This window comes from Pseudophryne corroboree, chromosome 1 (genome assembly GCF_028390025.1).
Source record: "Pseudophryne corroboree isolate aPseCor3 chromosome 1, aPseCor3.hap2, whole genome shotgun sequence".
NCBI classification, from domain to species: domain Eukaryota; kingdom Metazoa; phylum Chordata; class Amphibia; order Anura; family Myobatrachidae; genus Pseudophryne; species Pseudophryne corroboree.
The window spans coordinates 311,264,352-311,289,150 of record NC_086444.1 but is presented as its reverse complement, the minus strand read 5'-3'; the positions used below and the strand labels follow the sequence as shown (position 1 = coordinate 311,289,150).

Genomic DNA, 24,799 nt, shown 5'->3' with positions numbered 1-24,799 from the left:
CGCCTGCGTATTGCTGCCGCAGCGTATGCGCAGTTCGGACCCGATCGCACAGCTGCGAAAAACCGCAGCATGCGATCAGGTCGGAATGACCCCCCCCATATTCGACACTTTGTGCAAGCGCCAGACTCGTACTGCGCGTGTGCAGTATGGGTCTGCGATGATAGACACAGGACGGCATCAGACTGTCAGTGACTGACAGCCTTCTGCAGTTTGGGGACGAGGAGGAGGAGGCGACTGCCTCAATTTCTTAAAAAAAAGGAGGCGTGTAGCTGGTATTGCCGGGGAGGGAACAGGCCAGGATCTTAGTCAGACGACAGAGATTTCCTGGCTTCTGTAAAGTAAATGCAGCGGCCAGTTTGTGCGACCCCATGGGCCATGCAGCCAGCTGATGGGGTCAGAGAATGATTTTGACTATCTCGTAGAAAAGATAGTCAAAATTGCACTTAGCCAAAATCGCACATAATCAGTATCGCAAGAACAGTCATTATGTGCTTGCGATACCGACTTAGTCCCTATCGCATAGTGAGATTCAGGGTTAGCCCGAATCTCACCATGTGTACACACCTTAAGATATAGCTTTCCTTTGAAAACGTAATAATTATTCCAATACTCACCGCTTCCACATCCTCATTCTTAAGTACAAGTTCTCTGTCTTTGGCTCTTATTTCATCTCTCTGCTTATCTACCACCTCCTTCAACTTTTTCATTACTTGCCTTTCTCTTTCTGACATCCCTAGAATAGAAAACAAATCACGGTTATTAAGGGAAAAGTCTACTGAAGTATCTTCACAGGCGATGCCGGCTCAATCCACTCAGCAAAGTATGCAAAGCAAGGAGGTGCCAGGCAGAAGAGGCGCTCTGCTAGTTTGCCAAGTCCATTGATGCTGCAGCTGCCCCTGTAGAATTGTATGAGAGGCAGCAGCACCGGCAGCGGGCCCCCTAAAGCGCGGCTCTTCAGTCTACCGCAGCTGTTGTTCACTGGGTACCAAAATGTTCTAATGCAGAGTTTCCCACACTTCACTATTACAGTCCACATTTAAGGATATCCATGCTTGAGTCCAGATGCGTAAATCAAATTGACTGGGAAACTAATTAAGCCACCTGTGGTCAAGCAATGGTGGTCTTTAAATGTAATAGTGGATTTTGGAGAACTCTGTTCTAATTATTAAATACCTCCCCCTAATATATATCCTGCATGTATATATGTGTGTGTGTATATATACATACATATATATATATATATATATATATATATATATATATATATATATATATATATATATAAAATATGTAAGACCCTTTCTCGCGCTGACAACGTGAGACAGCTATACCTTCGGGAATTTACCCTGTTAGACGGGGTACAGTCGTATAAACAAAAATAAAAAGGAATGTTCCCAAGGGAGCTATATACAATATTGGTGTGTTACAGACTTAACTTCACATTAGTCAGTCATCATTAAAAGGTCATTTTTATTTATAAAAATACAGTGAATTTCAACTGTTTGAAGTCATCTATGACAATGAACGGTTCTTTATACATACAGTAATTAGATTGACATTATTCCATTCGAGTCATACAACTTTTTGACAAATATTCTTCCTTGAAGTAATGCCAAGTTCGCTGTCTATTAACTCAACGCGTTTCATCCAACGGACTTCATCAGGGTTTTTACAATCAAAATTTTGCAATACAGGTATTCATCACAGCAAGTCTTCAATAGGCAGATAAAGTGTTAAGATGGTGTCAGATGGGATATCAAAATTTATCCCGTATGGGATATCAATAAAATTTTCATTGGATATGGCCCATAATATTTTAAGAACAATGGGGGTCATTCCGAGTTGTTCGCTCGCAAGCTGCTTTTAGCAGCTTTGCACACGCTAAGCCGCCGCCTACTGGGAGTGAATCTTAGCTTCTTAAAATTGCGAACGAAAGATTCGCAATATTGCGATAAGACATCTCTGTGCAGTTTCTGAGTAACTCGAGACTTACTAGGCATCTGCGATCAGTTCAGTGCTTGTCGTTCCTGGTTTGACGTCACAAACACACCCAGCGTTCGGCCAGACACTCCTCCGTTTCTCCAGCCACTCCCGTGTTTTTCCCAGAAACGGCAGCGTTTTTTCACACACACCCCTAAAACGGCCAGTTTCCGCCCAGAAACACCCATTTCCTGTCAATCACATTACGATGACCAGAACGAGGAAAAAACCGTGAGTAAAATTCCTAACTGCATAGCAAATTTACTTGGCGCAGTCACAGTGTGGACATTGCGCATGCGCACTAAGCGGAAAAATCGCTGCGATGCGAAGAAATTTACCGAGCGAACAACTCGGAATGACCCCCAATGTGGATAACTGTAGTTGTGCTTCTCTGTGATTCAAAACACTTCTAACTGTATATATACCCTCCTCGTGCCTCACCTGTCTAGCCTTTCCGCACATCTCTGATCAAAACTCACCTAATTCCCAGGAGTTTATGTTGCTGTGCCAGTGTCCAGATGTGCCCTACTGGCTCACATAGTGTGTGTAAATCTGGCTCTGGTGCTAGTCAGTGCCTCCTGAGTCATTTAGCACACTGCACATCCCTACTACACATGTAAGTGTAAGTGCAGGCTAACAGAGTGTGGGGGTCATTCCGACCTGATCGCACGCTGCGGATTTTCGCAGCGCCCCGAGCAGGTCAGAACTGCTCATGCGTATGCACTGCAATGCACAGGCGCATCGTACGAGTGCAAAGCGGATCGGCGCCCAGCGATGGATTCTACAACGAATCCGTTCGCATGGGCAAGGTGATTGACAGGAAGGAGGTGCTTCTGGGTGTCAACTGACCGTTTTCCAGGAGTGGTTGGAGAAACGCAGGTGTGTCCAAGCGTTTGCAGGGCAGGTGTCTGACGTCAATTCCGGGACTGAACAGGCTGAAGTGATCGCAGCAGCTGAGTAAGTTCTGAGCTACTCAGAAACTGCACAAATTGTGTTTGCATCTCTCGGCTGCAGAAGCAATCGCACCCTTGCACAGCAAATATACACTCTTCTGTGGGTGGTGACTATGCGTTCGCACGGTTGCTAAAAACAGTTAGCGAGTGATCAACTCGGAATGACCCCCTTTGATCTGAAAATCCCTCTACAAAAGAAAATGCAACATTGCAGCCTATAGGTTTAATGGCAAACAAATAATTACAGATATTTTGTATTTGGTTTTGGACCTATAATAAGTGAATGAATCACTTGTGTAGTTAAGTATCAGAGGATCAAGCGCCAAACACCTTGCGTGCTAAATTATAGTGAACACAGCAGAAGAAATGAGGACTGCGGTATCCTGCGTTACTTGGGTGAACGCAGGAGGTAATATTTTTATATATCCTGTGTCCAGTCTTTGGTAACTATCATCAGAAGTGTCACAAGGGATGTGCAGACCACACCCGGGTGTCACGACACCCTTCCAATCCAGTTCATAATAGGATACTTAAGGGGTCATTCAGACCCGATCGCACACTAGCTTTTTTTTGCAGCGGTGCGATCGGGTCTAAACTGCGCATGCATATGCTCCGCAATGCGCAGGTGCATCGGCCGCCGGTGACGGGGATCGCCGGACAGCGACGGATTTAACGAAGAAAGCAATTGCACCGGCAATCGCAAGAAGACTGACAGGAAGAAGCCGTTTGTGGGTGTCAACTAACTGTTTTTAAGGAGTGTCCGGTAGAACGCAGGCGTGTCCAGCCGTTTGGAGGGAGGATTCCTGACGTCAGCTCCTGGCCGGATCATCGCAGCGGCTGAGTAAGTCCTGAGCTGTGCAGAGACTGCACAAACTTTTCTTCGTGCAGCTCTCTGCACAACCATTCGCACCACTGCACATCAACTACCCCCTTCCCCTGTAGGCGGCAACTACCTGATCGCAGCACTGCAAAAAAAAAACGCCTGCTTGCGATCAGGTCTGAATCACCCCCTTAGTGTCTTCAATTCATGTGACATATGAACAACATGTAAATACATATGTGTACCTCAGGCCAGGTTGTTGCATACGCAGTGCCTAGACAAAGCTTGTACAGATTTGCTGAATGCGGACCACAGAGCTGAGATTTATGCCCTTATTTATCAATGAGTGATAAATTTCACTGTGAGTGATAAATTGCACCAACCAATCAGCTCCTAATTGCCATGTTACAGGCTGTGCTTGAAAAATTACAGTTAGGAGCTGATTGGCTGGTGCAATTTATCACTCACAGTGAAATGTATTACTCATTGATAAAGAAGGGCATAAATCTGTAATGACTGCAGATGTCGGGAAACGTATATTGGCAATGGAAGAGGTTTAAACCCAACTGTCCAGGTCTCTCCCTACAGCAAAGAAGCCAGTGTGGCACAAACATCTTAGCACTGTGTGCATGGCACCTTCCACATATTCACACAACTCTCATCCTTCTGGAACACTAGGGCTGAATTGCAGCAGGTAGTGGGCCATGTTTGATCAATGGGTCAGAGTTTGGACACTTCTAATTTAAAAACGAGACAGACACACCCTGTGTGTATTTTATCACTCTGGGGAGGTTTTAAAGGTCTCAGCCACCTGTTTACATTTTACCCGCATTTTCCAGATTGTAGTTAACACACTATGGGGGTAATTCTGAGTTGATCGCAGCAGGAACTATGTTAGCAGTTGGGCAAAACCATGTGCACTGCAGGGGAGGCAGATATAACATGTGCAGAGAGAGTTAAATTTAGGTGGGTTAATTTATTTCTGTGCAGGGTAAATACTGGCTGCTTTATTTTTACACTGCAATTTAGATTGCAGATTGAACACACCACACCCAAATCTAACCCTATGCCAGTGGTTCTCAAACTTTTTTGAATCATGGTGCTCTAGAGCAGTGGTTTTCAACCTCGGTCCTCAAGTATCCCCAACAGTTCATGTTTTCCAGGTCTCCTCACAGGATTGCAAGTGAAATAATTTCCTCCACCTGTGGGTCTTTTATAATGTGTCAGTGAGTAATGAATACAGCTGTTCAACTGCTAGGTGACCTGGAGTACATGAACTGTTGGGGGTACTTGAGGACCAAGGTTGAAGAGCGCAGGTTCTCAAACTCGGTCTTCATGACCCCACACAGTGCATGTTTTGCAGGTCTCCTCACAGAATTACAAGTGAAATAATTAGCTCCACCTGTGCACTTGCTGGGTTACCTGCAAAACATGCACTGTGTAGGGTCCTGAGGACCGAGTTTGAGAACCCCCGCTCTAGAGCACAGGTTCTCAAACTCGGTCCTCAGGACCCCACACAGTGCATGTTTTGCAGGTCTCCTCACAGAATCACAAGTGAAATAATTAGCTCCACCTGTGGACCTTTTAAAATGTGTCAGTGAGTAATTAATACACCTGTGCACTTGCTGGGTTATCTGCAAAACATGCACTGTGTGGGGTCCTGAGGACAGAGTTTGAGAAGCCCTGCTCTAGAGTATCAGAATTTTTGTCACAGCACTCCTAAGCTAAAAGTTTCTTATGGAGAAAATTAGAAATAAATATTACATTAAGTAAATTGTGTTTATATGTCATCCTAAGGTTCAGTTGTGTGGTGAGGGACAAGATTTGCTTCGGTTTGTCCACTTATTTTATGACTGATAGACACCAGAACTGGTTTTGCCTATTACATTGACCATAAATAATTTGAATCGGTCTTGGACCACCTATCCAGGGTACCCCTGCAAGTGCCCCCGAGGATCCCCAGGGTGCCTAGGCACAGTTTTAGATCCACTGCATTATGCTGTTTTTTTTTTCTTTTAACGTGGTACATATGGAACAAATAATACGGAAGAATAATCTCATCTTTTGGTGGTTCTGCCTTGGACTTTGTGTAGACTGTGATGAAATCTTTAAGAGTCATGTCTTTGTACCGCTTCCTGTTCTATATTGACATACTGAAAAGGAAGTCAAGGTCAAACACTCCAGGATCAGGACTCAGATCAGACATTAAAGTACAAGATTGATACAGAAGGGCCCTACACGCTTGCGATCCGCCGCCGAGCTGCCCGATGGCGGATACAGTTGACCCAGCGGCGGGGTGGCAGTGACGGGGGGGAATGAAGTTTCTTCACTCCCCACGTCGCCCGGCACCATAGCAGTGCAGGCAAATATGGACGAGATCGTCCATATTGGCCTGCATGCACAAGCGACGGGGAAGCAACAATGAAAGAGCGCGGGGCCGCGCATCGTTCATCGTTGCTGCCTCCACACTGAAAGATATGAACGGTATCTCGTTCATTAATGAACGAAATCATCCATATCTTTCAGTTTTATCACCCAGTGTGTAGGGCGCAAAAGACAGAGCTATGAACATTCACATAATAACAAATCAAAGCATTAAAGGGAAATGAGTAAGTACTGTATAAAGGGGGTCATTCCGACCTGTTCGCACGCTGCCGTTTTTTGCAGTGCAGCGATCAGGTCCCTACTGCGAATGCACCGCAATGCGCAGGCGCGTCGTATGGGTACAAAGTTGATCGTTGCTGAGCGATGGATTTAACAAAGAATCCATTCGCACAGCCGATCGCAAGGAGATTGACAGAAGGTGTTAATGGGTATCAACTGACCGTTTTCTAGGAGTGTTTGGGAAAACGCAGGCGCGTCCAAGCGTTTGCAGGGCGGGTGTCTGACGTCAATTCTGGAGCCAGACAGGTTGAAGTGATCGCAAGGGCTGAGTAAGTTCAGACCTCCTCAGAAACTGTACAAAATGTTTTTGCAGAGCTCGGTTGCACAGGCGTTCGCATACTTGCAAAGCGAAAAATACACTCCCCTATAGGCGGCAACTATCTGATCGCAGCGCTACAAAAAATAGCTAGCGAGCGATCAACTCGGAATGACCCCCAAAGTGCCTGTTGAATACCTTGTGTGTGCCCGTCAAAAAGCACGAATGGGCCATGTTACCAAACATCACAATAGGATCCAACCACCAGGTAATGCAATAATGCCTGATGAGGAGGAACGGTCAAAACAGTCATCTGCCTATTGCAAAGGATAAAATGTCTAGAATGTAGGCAAATGACCCTAAATATGCAGAATGGAAATCCAGTCATAGTACTGAACACCACTGAGACTATACCAATATCTAGTTACCTTTGGAAAACACGTCACACAGTTCTGTCTGTACCTCACAACTTCGCCTATAAGACAGCTGCCCAGCACAACTGATCCTTCAAAGATAAGGGGCCAAATGTAATAGAGTGAGAGTTACAAAATGTGAGAGATTTGGTAAGGTTTTGCAGTGGCAATTATTTACACAGCAAGATCAACCTGGTTTTGCAGTGTAAATGATTGCCACTTTTAAAAAAACTGAAAAACCTTACCAAATCTCTCACTTTCCGAAACTCTCACTCTATGACATTTGGCCCAAGGTGTTCCTAAATGTAAACAGTAACAGCAACGTAATAAACTATGAAGCAGATGTATTAACCTGGAGAAGGCATAAGGAAGTGATAAACCGGTGATAAGTGCAAGGTGATAAACGCACCAGCCAATAAATTAGTTGACAGTTAGTAGCTAATTGGCTGGTGCGTATATATCACCTTGCGTTTATCACTGGTTTATCACTTCCTTATGCCTTTTCCAGGTTAATACATCTGCACCTATATTATTTTAAGAATAAAAAAAAACAAAAACCATTGTGAATCTGGATTCCCAATACTATTCCAATACACTGATATAGTTAACATGACAAGACAAGTTTCCTAGATGTTATTTACAGTTTTTCACATTGGTAAGGTGGCACTTAGTAGATTTTACTTTCTAAGCAAAATTCATGACAAATAGGTATCAGTGTTTTAAAGACACATAAACCCTGTGCATTCAATAGTCACCCTGACCAAGCACACGTACAAAGTCTCTTAGAACTAGTGATGAGCGGATTCGGTTTTACTCGGTTCTCAAAACCGAATCTTATTGGCTATCCAAAACACGTGACATCAGTGAGCCAATAAGATTCGGTTTTGAGAACAGAGTAAAACCGAATCCGCTCATCACTACTTATAACCAGACTAGCACAATATTGATGTTCTTTTACAGCAGGCTTTTATACTATTTTCATATTCAATTGTCACCTCAGAATCACCACACCTTCAGACCTAGATTGTGGCAATGCTCCAGCCATCTGTAATCACCATCAGCTGAGCATGCTTCACTATTTCCAGCCCAAGCTGATCTATTCTAAGTGAACAGACTGGAGATTTATTTTTGTATGGAGCATATAAATATCCAAAAGAAGCACAACTATATTTAAATAAGAGCAGAGACCTGGACATGCGAGATTGTAGAGTAATAAGTCAGGTGTATAATACAATATTTACAAGCCACTTTACTGACAGTAACAAGGCTAATGTAATTTGCAAAATAATACAGTCAAACCCCTATTTTATCATGTTCAAGGGGGAAAAAAAAACCTAAAACACTCTAAATAATATGAAAGTTGTAAAATACCCCAAACTAAATAAAATAACAAGGGAGGTACAAAATAATAATATATTCACATAACTCCCAACATTACCCCCTCCAGGAGGGACAGAATGCTCTGCTCCTGGACTTTTCTCTTAATGTATGATTGCCATCACATGTGCTGAAACACCTTTCTTATCCATTAACCTGTTCAACACAGGTTCCAGCAATCACAAATTAAGAGAAAAGTCCAGGAGCAGAGCATTCTGTCTCTCCTGGAGAGGGTCATGTTGGGAGGTATGTATTCGACACAATGCAATCTGTAGTTGACCACAGCAGTGGTTACATAGTTAGTTCAGGCATGTAAAATGTATATGCACTGTGGACATTACATTAAAAAACATAGCTGTACAGTAAATATATATATAAATTAATTTTAGAAAAACAAAAGTCTTAGGATATATGCATAAAAATCATGCAAGTGCTGCAATTTTTTTTTTTCAATGTACATTGCAGCGGAAATACTAATGTTTTACTTCATTATCACTGCTATGTACAGTACTACATGTAACTCGCAGGGACAGCGGATGCGAGAACCGTTGTCCATGCGAGTCAGAGCGAAGGCACGCGCACACTGCTAGTTTCTGGAGCTGAACAGCAGCTGCAGGAGAGTGATTATAAGAACCCTCTCTTGTGAGAATGCTTCCGTAGACACAAAGTGGTTTACGCCATCTGTGGGTGCTTTTCAGGGTTTGGTACATATGGGTCAGACCATAGTCCCCATTGATGATAATAATGGGGATTGCAATCTAGAGCAGTAGTCAGCCTTTTGCAGGTTTCTGTGACATCTCCTACATTAGCTGGTTGTTACAGTGTTCCGATACATAACGTTATGCAGAATTTGTATCATTTTGTAGTTACTGAAGTTTCTGCACAATTTTATTTAAAATAAAATAAAATAAACAAACAGCTTAATAAATATACCCCTCAGGCCTCATACCAATTGGTGTTAAAACTATTATTATATTTTATTTCTAAGGCGCCACAAGTGTTTTGCAGCGCCGTACATACAACACACATCAGAACAGCACAGAGTACACAGAACCTAACATTACAGAAACAGAAAAACTAAAACAGAGCATAGGTAACTATTAGCATCACATTTCTCAGTACACAATACAGATGAGATGTAAGGAATCAAATAAGTAATCAGTATAATAATAGGAGAGGGCAGCTGTGGAAAAATAGGAATGTTCATGAACGAGAGGAGATGCAGGTATAGACAGTCACTGAGTAGGAGAGAGCTGTAATTGAAGTGCAAGAGTAGAGGGCTGTGAGAACGGGAGGGAAGGGGTCCCTGCTCCAAGGAGCTTACAATCTATGGGGAAGGGGGAGACAGACAGGTGACATGAGGCACAAGCAAGTGGAAGGTGGCCTGGTGGCAGGATATAAGCGAGGCAGAGGTGGCCAAGGCATGAGGCAGGGGGTTTGGAGTGCGGCCTCAAGACTATGTTATGCTGAAGGGTACAGCTTGATGAACAGGTGAGTTTTCAGTGCCCATTTGAAGCATTCAAAGGTTGGGGAGAGTCTAATAAAGCAATGAGGAGAGGATGATCCACATGCATTACTAGTGTTTTTAACATTCGTCTAGAACATGTAAATGTATCTGACAATAGAACCCATTAATCAGCATGCCTATTCACGTTTTAAATTGTGATAGGGCATGTTGCAGATTTCTGAACACTTCATGCTTCTTTTGATGAGTTGTTGTTGCAAGTTAATACATGAGGCCAAGGCAGTTAATAGAGAACTGAACACGGCATCCTAAGGACAATTGTGCCTCAAAGAGATGTAGCAGCCCTATCACAGCCTGTGTATATAAAGTAAATACAATGTATGTAAAATATCATGCCCTAACATTCTCTAGAAGCAAGAGGGCCCATGGTCACTCCAGCACCAGATAATGAAAATGCCGAATAGGCAACTGAAATTCAGGCTTTATGGGATTGGAGAATTACTTATGAAAAGATACATCTATCCACCTACCATATCAGACCTATATACTGTATCTGTCTGGAAGCGTTTAGCTTAAGCAGCAGTCACTTAAGGGGGGGTACACACAGAGAGATCTGTGCTTAAATTCTAAGCAATCTGACTAGATTGCTTGGAAGTTAAGCATGGATCTCTCTGCGTGTACCCCCTACAGCGATAGCGATGCACGGTCCCGCGGGTCGCTATCGCCGGTGCTAGATTGTGCCTGCATGTAGGCACAATCTAGCAGGTCGCTCATTTCACCGCTGTGTGCAATGAGCACCCCCCCCCCTCGCTCAGCACACATCGCGCTGTGTGGGGAGAGATGTGTGCTGAGCGGTCACTGATCGATCGCTCAGCACATATCTCTCCCCGTGTGTACGGGGCTTTAAAGGTGGACAAGCCTGCCAACATTTCCTTTTCACTCCAACATAAACTATACTGTCATATGTCATAGTCTAACTACACATTAAATCAATCAGATTAACTACCAGCACGGAACTGGATACAAATAGTAGTAGTAGCAGTAGTAGTAGTAATAATAATACAGGTTGAGTATCCCTTATCCAAAATGCTTGGGACCAGAGGTATTTTGGATATCGGATTTTTCCGTATTTTGGAATAATTGCATACCATAATGAGATATCATGGCAATGGGACCTAAATCTAAGCACAGAATGTATTTATGTTTTATATGCACCTTATACACACAGCCTGAAGGTCATTTTAGCCAATATTTTTTATAACTTTGTGCATTAAACAAAGTGTGTCTACATTCACACAATTCATTTATGTTTCATATACACCTTATACACACAGCCTGAAGGTCATTTAATACAATATTTTTAATAACTGTGTGTATTAAACAAAGTTTGTGTACATTGAGCCATCAGAAAACAAAGGTTTCACTATCTCACTCTCGCTCAAAAAAGTCCGTATTTCGGAATATTCCGTATTTCGGATATTTGGATATGGGATACTCAACCTGTAATAATAATATAATAATAATAATAATAATAATAATTACAGAACATAGCAGGTAGTGTCTTTAGTGGTCAGTTGGAGATTATTACCAATGACATCCTAAAAGGTTTTCCATTAACAGCGAACATCATTTTCCAACAGAACACAATTTCTAGGTAATTGCTAACACCAGTTAAGCATTAAAGCTGCTTTACCACCTGTAAAATATGGAGGAGATGTATCAATCATTAGAGAGATAAATGACCAGTCAATCAGCTCCTAATTACCATTTCACATGCTGTGTTTGAAAAATATCAGGAGCTGATTGGCTGGTACTTTATCTCTCTCCAATGTTTGATACAAATCCCCCTATATTACTATTAAGTTCCCTTGTCCAAATTGGAGCTAGGAAAGGCTTTTCCAGGCTGTTATCCTCTGTTTCACTCAAGGGACCGGGAGTAAACTGATGCTAATATATAAAGATGGGGATCGGCTTTGATTTGCCAGTTCTATATAGCAATACGGACACAAACTCACAAAAAAAAATAATAATGTGCATAGCAGACCCAGGGCTCTAGGTAGGTTGAATATGAAGAAGGTGGACCAATAGTAAAATAGCTTCAGAAGTGTTATGCTGGGTACACACTAAGCCATGTGTGTACCCAGCAACATGACGGGCCTGGCTGTGGGGCAGGCATCAGCAAGTGCATAAACACTTGCCGATGCCGCCAGCGATACACTACGGAAGGGGGGTCATGCTGCATTCGGCAGGATGGTATCGTCAACGACATCCCCAGATTGACAACAGGGGTTGTCATTGACGACCCGTAGGTGCGCGCATCGTTCAACGCATAGTGTATACACATTGGCCGATATTAGAAACGATATTGCTCAGAAGGATGAAATTGAGCGATATTGTTTAAAATATCACCTAGTGTGTATGCACCATTAGAGCAGTAGTGGCGACAGGTCTACTTTAACACAGGTATAACAGTGTGGTACAAGCTGATGCCAAAAGAGAGTATGGTGCCCATTTTGCCTTTGCACCTTAACTAGAACAAACAAAAAGGAGATTTATGGTAAGAACTTACAGTTGTTAAATCTCTTTCTGGGCGGTACACTGGGTTCCACAAGGAATACATCGGGGTGTAGAGTAGGATCTTGATCCGAGGCACAAACAGGCTAAAGTTTTGACTGTTCCCAAGATGCTCAGCGCCGCCTCCTCTGTAACCCCGCCTCCGTGCACAGGAGCTCAGTTTCGTTAACCAGTCCAATGCAGTAGCAGGCAAAAGAGACGACAACCGTTAGTAGCCACGTACACCACAATCTCACGACAGGAGAAGGTATCAGCGGCTAATGCCATACAAACCCAAAGAAGCTAAGTGTGTCAGGGTGGGCGCCCTGTGGAACCCAGTGTACCGCGCAGAAAGAGATATAACAACGGTAAGTTCTTACCATAAATCTCCTTTTCTGCTGCGGGGTACACTGGGTTCCACAGGGAATGACACTGGGGATGTCCTAAAGCAGTTCCTTATGGGAGGGGACACACTGTAGCGGGCACAAGAAACCAGCGTCCAAAGGAAGCATCCTGGGAGGTGGAAGTATCGAAGTCATAGAACCTTATGAACGTGTTCACTGAGGACCACGTAGCCGCCTTGCACAATTGTTCAAGGGTCGCACCACTGCGGGCCACCCAAGAAGGTCCAACAGACCGAGTAGAATGGCCTTTGATGGTAGCAGGAGCTGGAAGGCCAGCCTGTACATAAGCATGTACAATCACCATTCTAATCCATCTGGCCAAGGTCTGCTTATTCGCAGACCAGCCACGTTTGTGAAAACCAAAAAGTACAAAGAGAGAATCAGACTTCTGAATGGAAGCTGTCCTCTTCACATAGATACGGAGAGCCCGTACCACGTCCAAAGACTGCTCTTTGGATGATAATTCAGGAGAGATAAAGGCCGGAACCACAATCTCTTGGTTAAGGTGGAAAGAAGACACCACCTTAGGTAGATAACCAGGGCGTGTCCGAAGGACTGCCCAGTCACGGTGAAAAATTGGAAAGGGAGACCGACAGGATAAGGCACCCAAATCTGAAACCCGTCTAGCAGAGGCAATATCCAGCAGAACAAAACCTCAAGAGTAAGCCACTTAAAGTCCGCAGACTCAAGAGGTTCAAACGGAGACTCCTGCAAGGCCTCCAGAACCACCAACAAATCCCAAGGAGCCACAGGCGGGACATAGGGAGGTTGAATCCGTAACACACCCTGAGTGAATGTATGAACATCAGGCAGAGTCACAATTTTTATCTGAAACCACACCAAGGCAGAAATATGAACCTTGATGGAGGCCAGACGAAGGCCCAAGTCCAGGCCCTGTTGTAGGGAGGCCAAAAATTTGGCCGTACTAAACTTGTAAGCGTCATGATTGTTAGCTGCGCACCAAGCAAAGTAAGAATTCCAGGCCCTATGATAAATCCGAGCAGAAGCCGTTTTATGGGCCTTCAACATGGTTTGAATGACCGCCTCAAAAAATCCTTTGGCCCTCAGAATGGAAGCTTCAAAAGCCACGCCATCAAAGCCAGCTGGGCCAAATTCTGGTATACACAAGGGCCCTGAATGAGGAGGTCTGGGCGTTGTGGAAGTAGAAGAGGACGCTCTATCGAGAGACCTTGTAAGTCTGAGTACCAATGCCATCTGGGCCACGCTGGAGCGATCAGATGCAGGATTCCTCCTTCTTGCTTGAACTTCCTTATCACCATGGGCAGAATTGACACCGGACGGAACGCGTACGGCAGCAAACCGAAAGTTCCATGGAATTGCCAGTGCGTCCACGAACGCTGCTTGAGGATCCCTTTTCCTTGCTCTGAAGACCGGAACCTTGTGATTGTGTCGAGACGCATCAGGTCTACGTCTGGTAGGCCCCACTTGTCCACTAGGAGTTGATATAATTCTGGATGGAGGCTCCACTCTCCGGCGTGTATGGCCTGACGACTGAGGAAGTCCGCTTCCCAGTTGAGGACCCCCAGAATGAACACCGCCGATATGGCTGGTAAATGGCGTTCTGCCCACTGAAGAATCTTTGACAATTCCATCATTGCCATGCGGCTTCGAGTGCCGCCTTGATGATTTACGTACGCCACCGTGGTGGCGTTGTCCAACTTTACTTGAACAGGCCTGTTCTGTATCAGATGCTGGGCCAGGTTCAGAGCATTGAACACTGCCCGCAATTCCAGAATGTTTATCGGGAGGAGAGACTCCTCCTTGGTCCACCGACCCTGAAGGGAGTGTTGCTCCAACACGCGCCCCAACCCCTCAGACTGGCATCTGTCGTCAGAAGGACACAGTTGGAGATACAGAAGGGACGACCCATGCTCAATCGTTGGTCCTGGAGCCACCAGTTCAGTGACAGACGAACCTACGGAGACAATGAGATCATTTGAGACCTGATCCGGTGAGGCAGGCTGTCCCACTTGGCAAGAATCAGCTTCTGCAGAGGGCGGGAATGAAATTGAGCATACTCTACCATGTCGAAAGCCGACACTATGAGGCCTAGTACTTGCATCGCCGAGTGAATCAACAATCGCGGACGAGAGAGGAAGCATCAAATTTTGTTCCAAAGGTTCAGAACCTTCTCCTGAGACAAGAACAACCGCTGGTTGTGAGTGTCCAACAATGCCCCCAGGTGCACCATGCTCTGAACAGGGACCAAGGAGGATTTCTTCCAGTTGATGAGCCACCCGTGGGCTTGCAGAAACTGGACCGACAGATCCAGATGACGGAGGAGAATTTCTGGGGAATTCGCCAGGATCACCAAGTCGTCCAGATAGTTAGGATCCTGACACCCTGACGGCGGAGTAAAGCCGTCATTACCGCCATGACCTTCGTGAAGACTCGCGGAGCTGTGGTCAAACCACAAGGTAAAGCTCGAAATTGATAATGAAGGTTGCCAATAGCAAACCGCAGGTACTGCTGATGCGACATGGCAATAGGAATATGGAGATAAGCATCCTGTATGTCCAGGGAGACCATATAGTCCCCAGGCTCCAAAGCCAGAACAAAGGGGGTAATTCTGAGTTGATCGCAGCAGGAACTTTGTTAGCAGTTGGGCAAAACCATGTGCACTGCAGGGGAGGCAGATATAACATGTGCAGAGAGAGATAGATTTGGGTGGGGTGAGTTCAATCTGCAATCTAAATTGCAATGTAAAAATAAAGCAGCCAGTATTTACCCTGCACAGAAACAAAATAACCCACCCAAATCAAACTCTCTCTGCAAATGTTATATCTGCCCCCCCCTGCAGTGCACCAAAAATTTCCTGCTGCGATCAACTTGGAGTTACCCCCAAAGATCGAAGAGTTTCCATCCGAAATTTGGAGACTCTCACCAATTTGTTCAAGGACTTGAGGTTGAGAATGGTCCGGGAGGAACCATTCGGTTTCGGGACTAGGAACAGCAGTGAATAGTACCCCTTGCCTCTCTGAGCCAGAGGCACCAGCACTACCACTCCTGTGTCCAGGAAGGATTGTACCACCAAATGAAGAGTTTTTGCCTTCACCGGATCCGAAGGGATGTCTGTCAGGCAAAATCGATGAGGGGGACGATTTTTGAAGGATATGGCATATCCGTGAGGGACGACTTCCCGTACCCAGGAGTCTGAAGTGGTCTTCAACCATTCCAGGGTAAACCTTGGAAGTCGGCCTCCCACCCTGGGATCCCCCAGGGGGAGACCCGTCCCGTCATGCAGCAGGCTTGTCTGATTTGGAAGCAGGCTGACGGGCAGCCCAGGCACGTTTAGGTTTGGGCTTAGTGATTTTGGAAGTGTGAGCCTGTTTCGATAACGCCTGACCCTTTGCTTTACCTTGAGGACGAAAGGAACAACTCTTAACCTTCGGGACCGAAGGAGCAGTACTAGGTAGACATGCTGTCTTAGCAGAAGCTAAGTCAGCCACAATCTTGTTGAGATCCTCACCAAAAAGAATGTCTCCCTTAAAAGGGAGCACCTCCAGGGTTTTCTTAGAGTCCAGATCCACAGACCAGGACCGTAACCAGAGAATCCGGCGAGCTAAAATGGATGTAGTAGAAGCCTTGGCCACCAGAATACCGGCATCAGAAGCCGCCTCCTTAATGTAATGAGATGCTGTGACAATATATACGAGAGGCATTGTCTAGCATTATCAGAAAAGTTGGACGGCAGCTCTGCTTCCACCTCCCGAGCCCATGCTTCAATAGCTTCTGCAGCCCAAGTAGCTGCAATAGTGGGAAGATGCACAGCTCCTGCAAGGGTGTAAATAGCTTTTAAGCAACCCTCCACACGCTTATCAGACGGTTCTTTCAGAGAGGTGACAGTAGTTACAGGCAGAGCAGAGTACACTTCCAGCCGCGCCACTTGCGAATCTACCAGTGGACCAGTGGTAGTGTTTCCCAATTCTTACTTAGCTCCGCAGCGAGGGGATAGCGAGCCAGCATCTTCTTGTGAATTTCTTCCTGGATTTTCCCAGGATTCCTGACGTATGTCAACTAAGTGGTCAGAATGAGGCAAAACTTTTTTAATAACCTTCTGACGTTTAAACCTATCCGGTTTCTTAGCAGTAACAACAGGTTCTGGGTCATCATCAATTTGAAGAATCAGCCTGATAGCCTCCAATAAGTCAGGAACATACCATGCAAAACAGATTCCCCATCAGAAACATCTGGGTCAGTGTCTGAGAAGTGTCTGGAACATGGGTGGATTGTGAGGAAGTAATGGCCCGCTTAGAGGACCCCTTGGTCTTAGGCGGGCGAGGGTTAGGTGTTTGTTTGTTCAGTGAGTGATTCAATTGCTGTAACTGAGTGGACAGGAGATCTGCCCATGGTGGATTGACCGCAGGGACAATATGTGGCTGTACTGGCACCTGAAATCCCATAGGAGGCGAAAGTCTAGTTACCAGCGTATTCAGTAGAGAGGAAAAAGTAGCCCAAGGTGGGTCATTATGGACCCCCGTTGCTACGGCTCTACTGGGGGGCAAGGAACCTCCAGAACCTGAACCCTCCGCTGCTATGTTTTCCTCCAATGTGTCTGCAGCGTCACCACCACGCAGTGTGGAATCAGCCGCAGAACCGTCGCCCCTTGAAGCTGACATAATATGAAAGCGTGAACCACGGGCAACACAGTACAATATCAGCAGTATAATACCTAATCAAGAACCCCCTGTGATAGTATAAACAGAGGATTCAAGAGGTATATAGTGACTGAAAATCACAGAGAAAAACACATAATAAGTATATCCTGTGAAATACCTATATCAAATAACCTTGACGCACTTAGCCCCCCTCAGGGTACAGAATATAGGGATAGCAATCTGAGTGAGATACACGGAATAGAAATCACGCAGCAGCTATATGCACACACACAGTCACATGTACAATGCAGAAATTATGACAAGCAATAAACCTGCCCTGGACTAGCAATACTAAGTAAAGCTATACAGATCAATAGATATATCAATGCACAGTAAAGACTGGATGTATATCACAGGGTACTTGTGCTACATAGCCCTGAAGTAATACACTGTTTCTTAACTAACACTGTCAACAGACATGTAGAATACTCAAGTGTCCTATAAAATGCACAGCGCTGACATGCAGGCAGCTTTACAGAGGAGGCTTTGCTTAAACAGTCCCAGGATCAGCTCAGCATGTGAAGATGGCGCCCAAACGCTGACAGGGAGTGAGAGAGAGAGAGAGAGAGAGAGAGAGAGAGAGAGAGAGATGCAGCTCCAGGACAGGAACATTTACTCTAAATGGCGCCCTGGGGCTGGGGGAGGGGCTACAGGTCAGAGCCTTATTCCCTTGCTGGACTTCACCACCGGGTACTGTGGGCCATATGTAAACGGTTTTCGTAAAACCGACCTGTGCCCCTGCCCTGGTGGTCTAGTGGGGTCCCTGTACTACCACAGTGTCCACGCCAGCGCGCGCGGACCGCCTCCCACTGGCCACGCTGGATCGCGATTTCCAGCGGGTCCCGCCTAGGGGACCCTCTTCCCTCCTCCCTGAGTGCGGCTATGCAATCCCGGAAAGCTGCGGCTGGTGTGGGTGTCTGATGAAGAGAATCGGAACCTCCGCTGTAAGTACCCGGCAACCAGGGACACGGGAGTATACAGCGTCGCTGGGGGAGGTGATGGAGCTTCTTTCTTCACTTTAAAAAGCTCTTTTCGGGGCTGCTGGAGCAGCCCTGCCGGTTAGCTGCCTGCACTGCAGGCACCAACTTACAAACGGAGCTCCTGTGCATGGAGGCGGGGTTATAGAGGAGGCGGCGCTGAGCATCTTGGGAACAGTCAAAGCTTTAGCCTGTTGGTGCCTCGGATCAAGATCCTACTCTACACCCCGATGTATCCCCTGTGGAACCCAGTGTACCCCGCTGCAGAAACAATGATTACCAGAAAGCCTTTAACACAAGTATGAGGCACAATGGAATCCCCCCCCCCCCCCAATATGGTTACCTTCATGCTTCTGAAATTCTTCCTCTGTTAAATTGACATCCTTCAGAGACAGATTTGATAGAAGTTGTTTGTTTTCCTCCTGCAGTTGGGCTATTTGGCCAAGGAGATCCTGTGCTTCCCCTCTCCAAACATCCTCTACCAGTTCTAGCTCCTAAAAGAGCAGCACTTCATTACTGGCACATATCACAACAGCTCAGTACTACAGACCCATCCGCTCCCACTCTCTAGTTTATGTTTTCAGGCAAAACACTACATGTTTTAAATATAAAATTACACAGCAGACTGGGCAAATGCTGCATACTTACAGGAAGTTCACGCGTGAGAAGGGCAGACCTGAAACTGAGGAATGGTAATACTGGCTGATAGCTGGATGTGTTAAGGGGGATGTGAGTGGGGGCAGTGGGGGCACCGTATACCCCTTTTACACCGCCATTAAAAACCTGGGTTATTGCCGCGATAACCCGGGAGTGACTTGGTGTAAAAAGGATGAACCTGGGTCCAGTTAGCCGGGAATCCAACTCAGCTAGCTTGCAGGGTTGGTCCTGGGAAGAACCCGGGTCATGGTGCAGTGTAAACGGGTTAGCCGAGTCGATGCGACCCGAGACCTGTGCACTGCATAGAGAAGAGGCGGAGCTTGGAGATCATGTGGGATGAAAATAAAAAAGGACTAGGGAGGGCCACATCAATAGCACAGCCCCCAGATAAGCATTACTGACCTATATGGTGTGGGCTATGGGCCTAATTCAGCATAGATTACAGTAGGATTTGTATCTAGCGCTCTGCTTGTTTGGATATCTGTTGTGGCAGCAAAATTGTAATGGAGGTAAAACCCAAAACCTCTAAATATGTTCAACTTGAAGATATACAATTGCGCCCGAGTCAATTATGTATATGCGATTAATGAACATACATGATGTTATTGATGCAATGCTAATAATAAACTGTGAAAATGTAAGTATTACTTGAAATAATGATCTACACACTGTATTCTTTTGAGAATTAAAACGTATCTTTAATCAAGGAATGGTGCATTAAATCCACCTGATGCATGCATGAAAAATGGAATGATAAATGAAGAAGAAGAAAAAAGGGGGGGGGGGGGGGTTTGGGGGAAAACCAGTTTCAATTTCTGCAGTGTTTAAAAGGGGAAAACAATAACAGAAAGGTTACTGTTTAGTAGGTTTGAAAGTGACGCACACTGCAGTGACTTTTCTGTAATACACTCAGACCGGTGGCGTCCCACCTCTGTAGTGATAATGTCCTTCTAGCTGTCTATAAGTCCAGAGCCGATATGGTTGTGAATATAAATGTCCTGTGGAGGTTCCAGAAATGAGTGTGGGGTACCCCTGGTGGACCGCTGGCAGTGTGGGATGTGACTGGGGCTGGTACTAAGGTAATTAGGACTCCGAACGCACAGTCTTCCCTTGCGCCCTGATCAGCCGCGGTGTCGCTCTGACAAGCGCACCGTGGTTCTCAGGGCAGCTGGGACGCGGTCACCATCTTGGAGAGAGAGAAGGGAAAATGCTTCTAGCCCTGTTGGGCTGTCCGCTTTGCCTTCTCCTCTCCTATGGGGTCCCTCACCTTATGTAGTGTGGTGAAACACCACCACACTACATGCCGGGCTAGAGACGTCTTCAGACCAGTGCTTGAGACTTGTGATTGCCACTTGTGACTGCCAGCACACACCAGCCTCTCTGTCATTCTCTGTTGCGGAATCGTGCTTTGACTATTCTGTGGCAAAAGCTTTAAGTGTGCCATATACTTTACCTTGTAGACTAGATCAAAAGTTTCCAACCCATCCTTGACACTTGAGCCGTGGAGGAAGAAAGAAACAGAGGACGAACGAAGGGACAGCGTACTGATCGAGAAACCGCTGCGGTCACTTGACCGGATCGACCCGGAAGGAAGAGAGGGCACTGAGGAGAAGCGAAATCAGCTGCTGGCAAGAAGAGGACAGACGGAGCTGAGGAAACAAGGTAAGGGACCCCGTAGGAGAGGAGAAGGCAAAGCGGACAGCCCAACAGGGCTAGAAGCATTTTACCTTCTCTCTCTCCAAGACGGTGACAGCGTCCCAGCTGCCCTGAGAACCACGGTGCGCTTGTCAGAGCGACACCGCGGCTGATCAGCGCGCAAGGGAAGACGGTGCGTCCGGAGTCCTAATTACCTTAGTACCAGCCCCAGTCACATCCCACACTGCCAGCGGTCCACCAGGGGTACCCCACACTCATTTCTGGAACCTCCACAGGACATTTATATTCACAACCATATCGGCTCTGGACTTATAGACAGCTAGAAGGACATTATCACTACAGAGGTGGGACGCCACCGGTCTGACTGTATTACAGAAAAGTCACTGCAGTGTGCGTCACTTTCAAACCTACTAAACAGTAACCTTTCTGTTACTGTTTTCCCCTTTTAAACACTGCAGAAATTGAAACCATTTTTCCCCCAAACCCCCCCCCCCCCCTTTTTTTCTTCATTTATCATTCCATTTTTCATGCATGCATCAGGTGGATTTAATGCACCATTCCTTGATTAAAGACACGTTTTAATTCTCAAAAGAATACAGTGTGTAGATCATCATTTCAAGTAATACTTAAATTTTCACAGTTTATTATTAGCATTGCATCAATAACATCATGTATGTTCATTAATCGCATATACATAATTGACTCAGGCGCAATTGTATATCTTCAAGTTGTCTAATTCAGCATAGATCGTAGATGTGCAAAAATCGCACATATACAATCCATTACACCGACATATGGGAGGACACCCAGAACAGGGCAAGTCCACCCCGCATGCCGGGTCCTGCCCCTCCCGCATGTTTAGGGTTGCCCTTTGCCTATGCAGCCTAGCTGCTAAGCCAGACGGCAACCCGCCATCTTTTGGTCTCAGCGGCTGCGTGTGATGTCACGCAGCCACTGCGGCCCACCCTGCAAACGGTCCAGACATGCCTGTGTTGCCTGAACCGCGCCACCCACAAAACACTGACGCAACGCCGCCCACACAATGCGAACGCCTCTGTCAATCAGGCAGAGGCGTTCTCATATGTTAGATGCCGTCACATCTCACAATGTGCGCAGGCGCAGTGTGGCTTCTGCACGTGTGCACACTTCAAAAGGCACCAGCATGCAAACGCAATCGTATCTGCGTTCCATGCTGAATCGGACCCTTGTTTCAAACTAATATTGAAGTATCTCTGCAACATTCATTGGTGTAATTTTAAGTTTAGCTTATGTTCTATAAATACTATGACTCCCCGCAAGAGAAAATAATAACAACAACAACAAATAACCACATCAGCAACAAAGCATAAACTACAGTTATTCTGTAGGGGGAAACTTTACACGGTCTATGCATGTAGTATTGTGTTGCATATATACTGTAGATGTGCTTCTTATGACACATTAGTACGGATGGAAAAAAAGAAATGTGTCATGTTTCCCACAACCATACACGAATAGTAAACGCAATAGTAACACAGAGGAACATATAATAAGGCGCACTGGAAACCCCTGTGCATCGGGAACAATGAGGAGGTAGCTGTGTGTAAGAACTGCATGGCACCCATCGGTGCTGCATCAGAGAAGGAGCTGTGCCCTGTGGCACTCACATACGGAAAGTGCTGTCCGTAGGGGAACGTTATATACAGGTATCACACACACACACTAGTGATGATGGGGACAATATAGTGATAATATAGTGGTGACGTCTTTATGCAGCACTGGCTCAACCTACTGCGGGACAGCAGCCTGAACCAGGCAGAGGAGGAGATGAAGAGTTGGGACACAGGAGAAGTTACATAGTGACACCGGGGTCTCTGCAAGAGGCCAGAGATTGGCAGAGTCCCAGCAGCAGGGAATGTGGGAGAACTGTGACAGTGTATGATGTGTTCTCCTTCCCCTTCCCTCACCTTCTGGTGCTTCTTCTCCTTCTCTATCCTGTCCATCCGCTCTACTCTCAGCCTGTCCAGCTCCAGCCTCAGCTCTTCCATCTCTGGGTTAATGTTGTTCCTGCTGACCATGACCTCCAGGATCTCCAGTACCCGGACCACTTTGGGCATCAGCCGGCTTATGGCCTCGCAGCCGTACTGGTCTATGACCCTCTCAAACTCCTGCCCCACCGCAGAGGCGATGTCATACACATCCATGACCGTCAGCTCGGCCACATTCTTCTCCAGGGCTGGGGTCCCTTCCATGGCTTCTCCCCTCCTCCTCCTCCTTCCTGTCCTCAGTGCAGCCTGCTCCCGACAAGTAGCCGGGGGAAGGGAGGTCTCCTCCTGCAGAGAGAGCTCAGATCATGTAGGATGAGATCTCAGTAGCACACGGACTACATAGTCTCCGGTTGCGGCTAGTCCCGGCCTTCCCTGATTATCCCAGTACTACAGAAAAGCTGCCAAGCAGCCCCAGGCAGCAACTCTGTGCGGCCAACACGCGATCTAGTTACATGACACCAGAGGGCGCTACTGCGCATGTCCAGCCTGGCATCCGGATTAACCCATTCACTGACCTATACATACACATATTGCAGCCTTACAAATACACGTATAGAACTACTGCTATTCACATATATTAGATTTAGAAGTGATATGTGTATTATTGTCACTTTACAAATACTAAATAATCATACTTGTAATTTTAACATTGTGGTCTACTGTACATATTTAAAACGTTACCAGTGTAGGGTTTGTATGTTCTCCATGTGTCTGCGTGGGTCTGGTAGGGAATATAGAGAGTACTCTCCACTGGGGCATCGACTGAAGTTAATGGGCAAAATATATCCTGCAAAGCACAACAGAATATGCGTGTGCTATGTAAATAACTGCTAATTTAAAGAACGCAGTTTATAAATGTTTGTCATTCTGTGTGCCATTGATATGTTATAATTTTGACTGACACTTTTAGAGCTAATTGGCCAGAAATCACAGAAAGTCCAGCAGACGACACGTCGGAAGGAAGCAGACTGACTCTCTTTACCTGGTTCCACATGGTACACTGAGAATCTCAGATAAATTGCTTTTTTACAAATAAATTGTACGGACATTTAATTGTGATTTATTTTTATTTATATTTTTAGTTAATAAACGTGTATAAAGTGTATTACATTATTGTGCTAGCTTTCTTTCTCCTATATGCGAGTCATATCCTTGCAGAGGCGTAGCTAGGGTTTTTGGAGCCAAGGGCAAGATGGAAAATGGCGCAACCCCCCCCCCCCAAAAAAAACAAAACAAAGCCAAAAGAAGCATGTGCGCGTGCCGAAGGCGCGTGCGCCAAACAAATTGGTGTGGCATGCCCCACAGTGCCAGATACAGTGGCCCTCATTCCGAGTCGTTCGCTCGGTAATTTTCTTCGCATCGCAGCGTTTTTCTGCTTAGTACGCATGCGCAATGTTCGCACTGCGACTGCGCCAAGTAATTTTGCTATGAAGATAGTTTTTTTACTCACGGCTTTTTCTTCGCTCCGGCGATCGTAATGTGATTGACAGGAAATGGGTGTTACTGGGCGGAAACACGGCGTTTTATGGGCGTGTGGATAAAAACGCTACCGTTTCCGGAAAAAATGCGGGAGTGGCTGAAGAAACGGAGGAGTGTCTGGGCGAACGCTGGGTGTGTTTATGACGTCAAACCAGGAACGACAAGCAGTGAACTGATCGCAGATGCCGAGTAAGTCTGAAGCTACTCTGAAACTGCTAAGTAGTTTGTAATCGCAATATTGCGAATACATCGTTCGCAATTTTAAGAAGCTAAGATTCACTCCCAGTAGGCGGCGGCTTAGCGTGTGTAACTCTGCTAAAATCGCCTTGCGAGCGAACAACTCGGAATGAGGGCCAGTGCCCCACAGTGCCAGTTACATTGCCAGATACATTGCCCCACTGTGCCAGATACATTGCCCCACTGTGCCGGATACATTGCC

The 24,799-nt window shown here is 45.9% G+C and overlaps 1 protein-coding gene across 4 annotated transcripts in view; it reads right to left on the bottom strand.

Moving 5' to 3' along the window:
• The window catches only part of RILPL1 (Rab interacting lysosomal protein like 1), a 58,507-nt gene extending 35,168 nt beyond the window's left edge, over positions 1-23,339 (bottom strand). For 2 of the 4 annotated variants that reach the window (XM_063964496.1, XM_063964497.1), the window contains exons 1-3: positions 22,801-23,339; positions 18,885-19,035; positions 615-733 (exon numbers count right to left, since the gene is read on the bottom strand). In XM_063964496.1, the coding sequence (XP_063820566.1) occupies positions 615-733; positions 18,885-19,035; positions 22,801-23,085 (555 nt within the window). In that variant the 5' untranslated portion in view covers positions 23,086-23,339. The remainder of the gene's footprint in view (positions 1-614; positions 734-18,884; positions 19,036-22,800) is intronic. The other 2 variants (XM_063964498.1, XM_063964499.1) reach the window with 1 other exon arrangement.
• Positions 23,340-24,799: the final 1,460 nt, after the last annotated feature.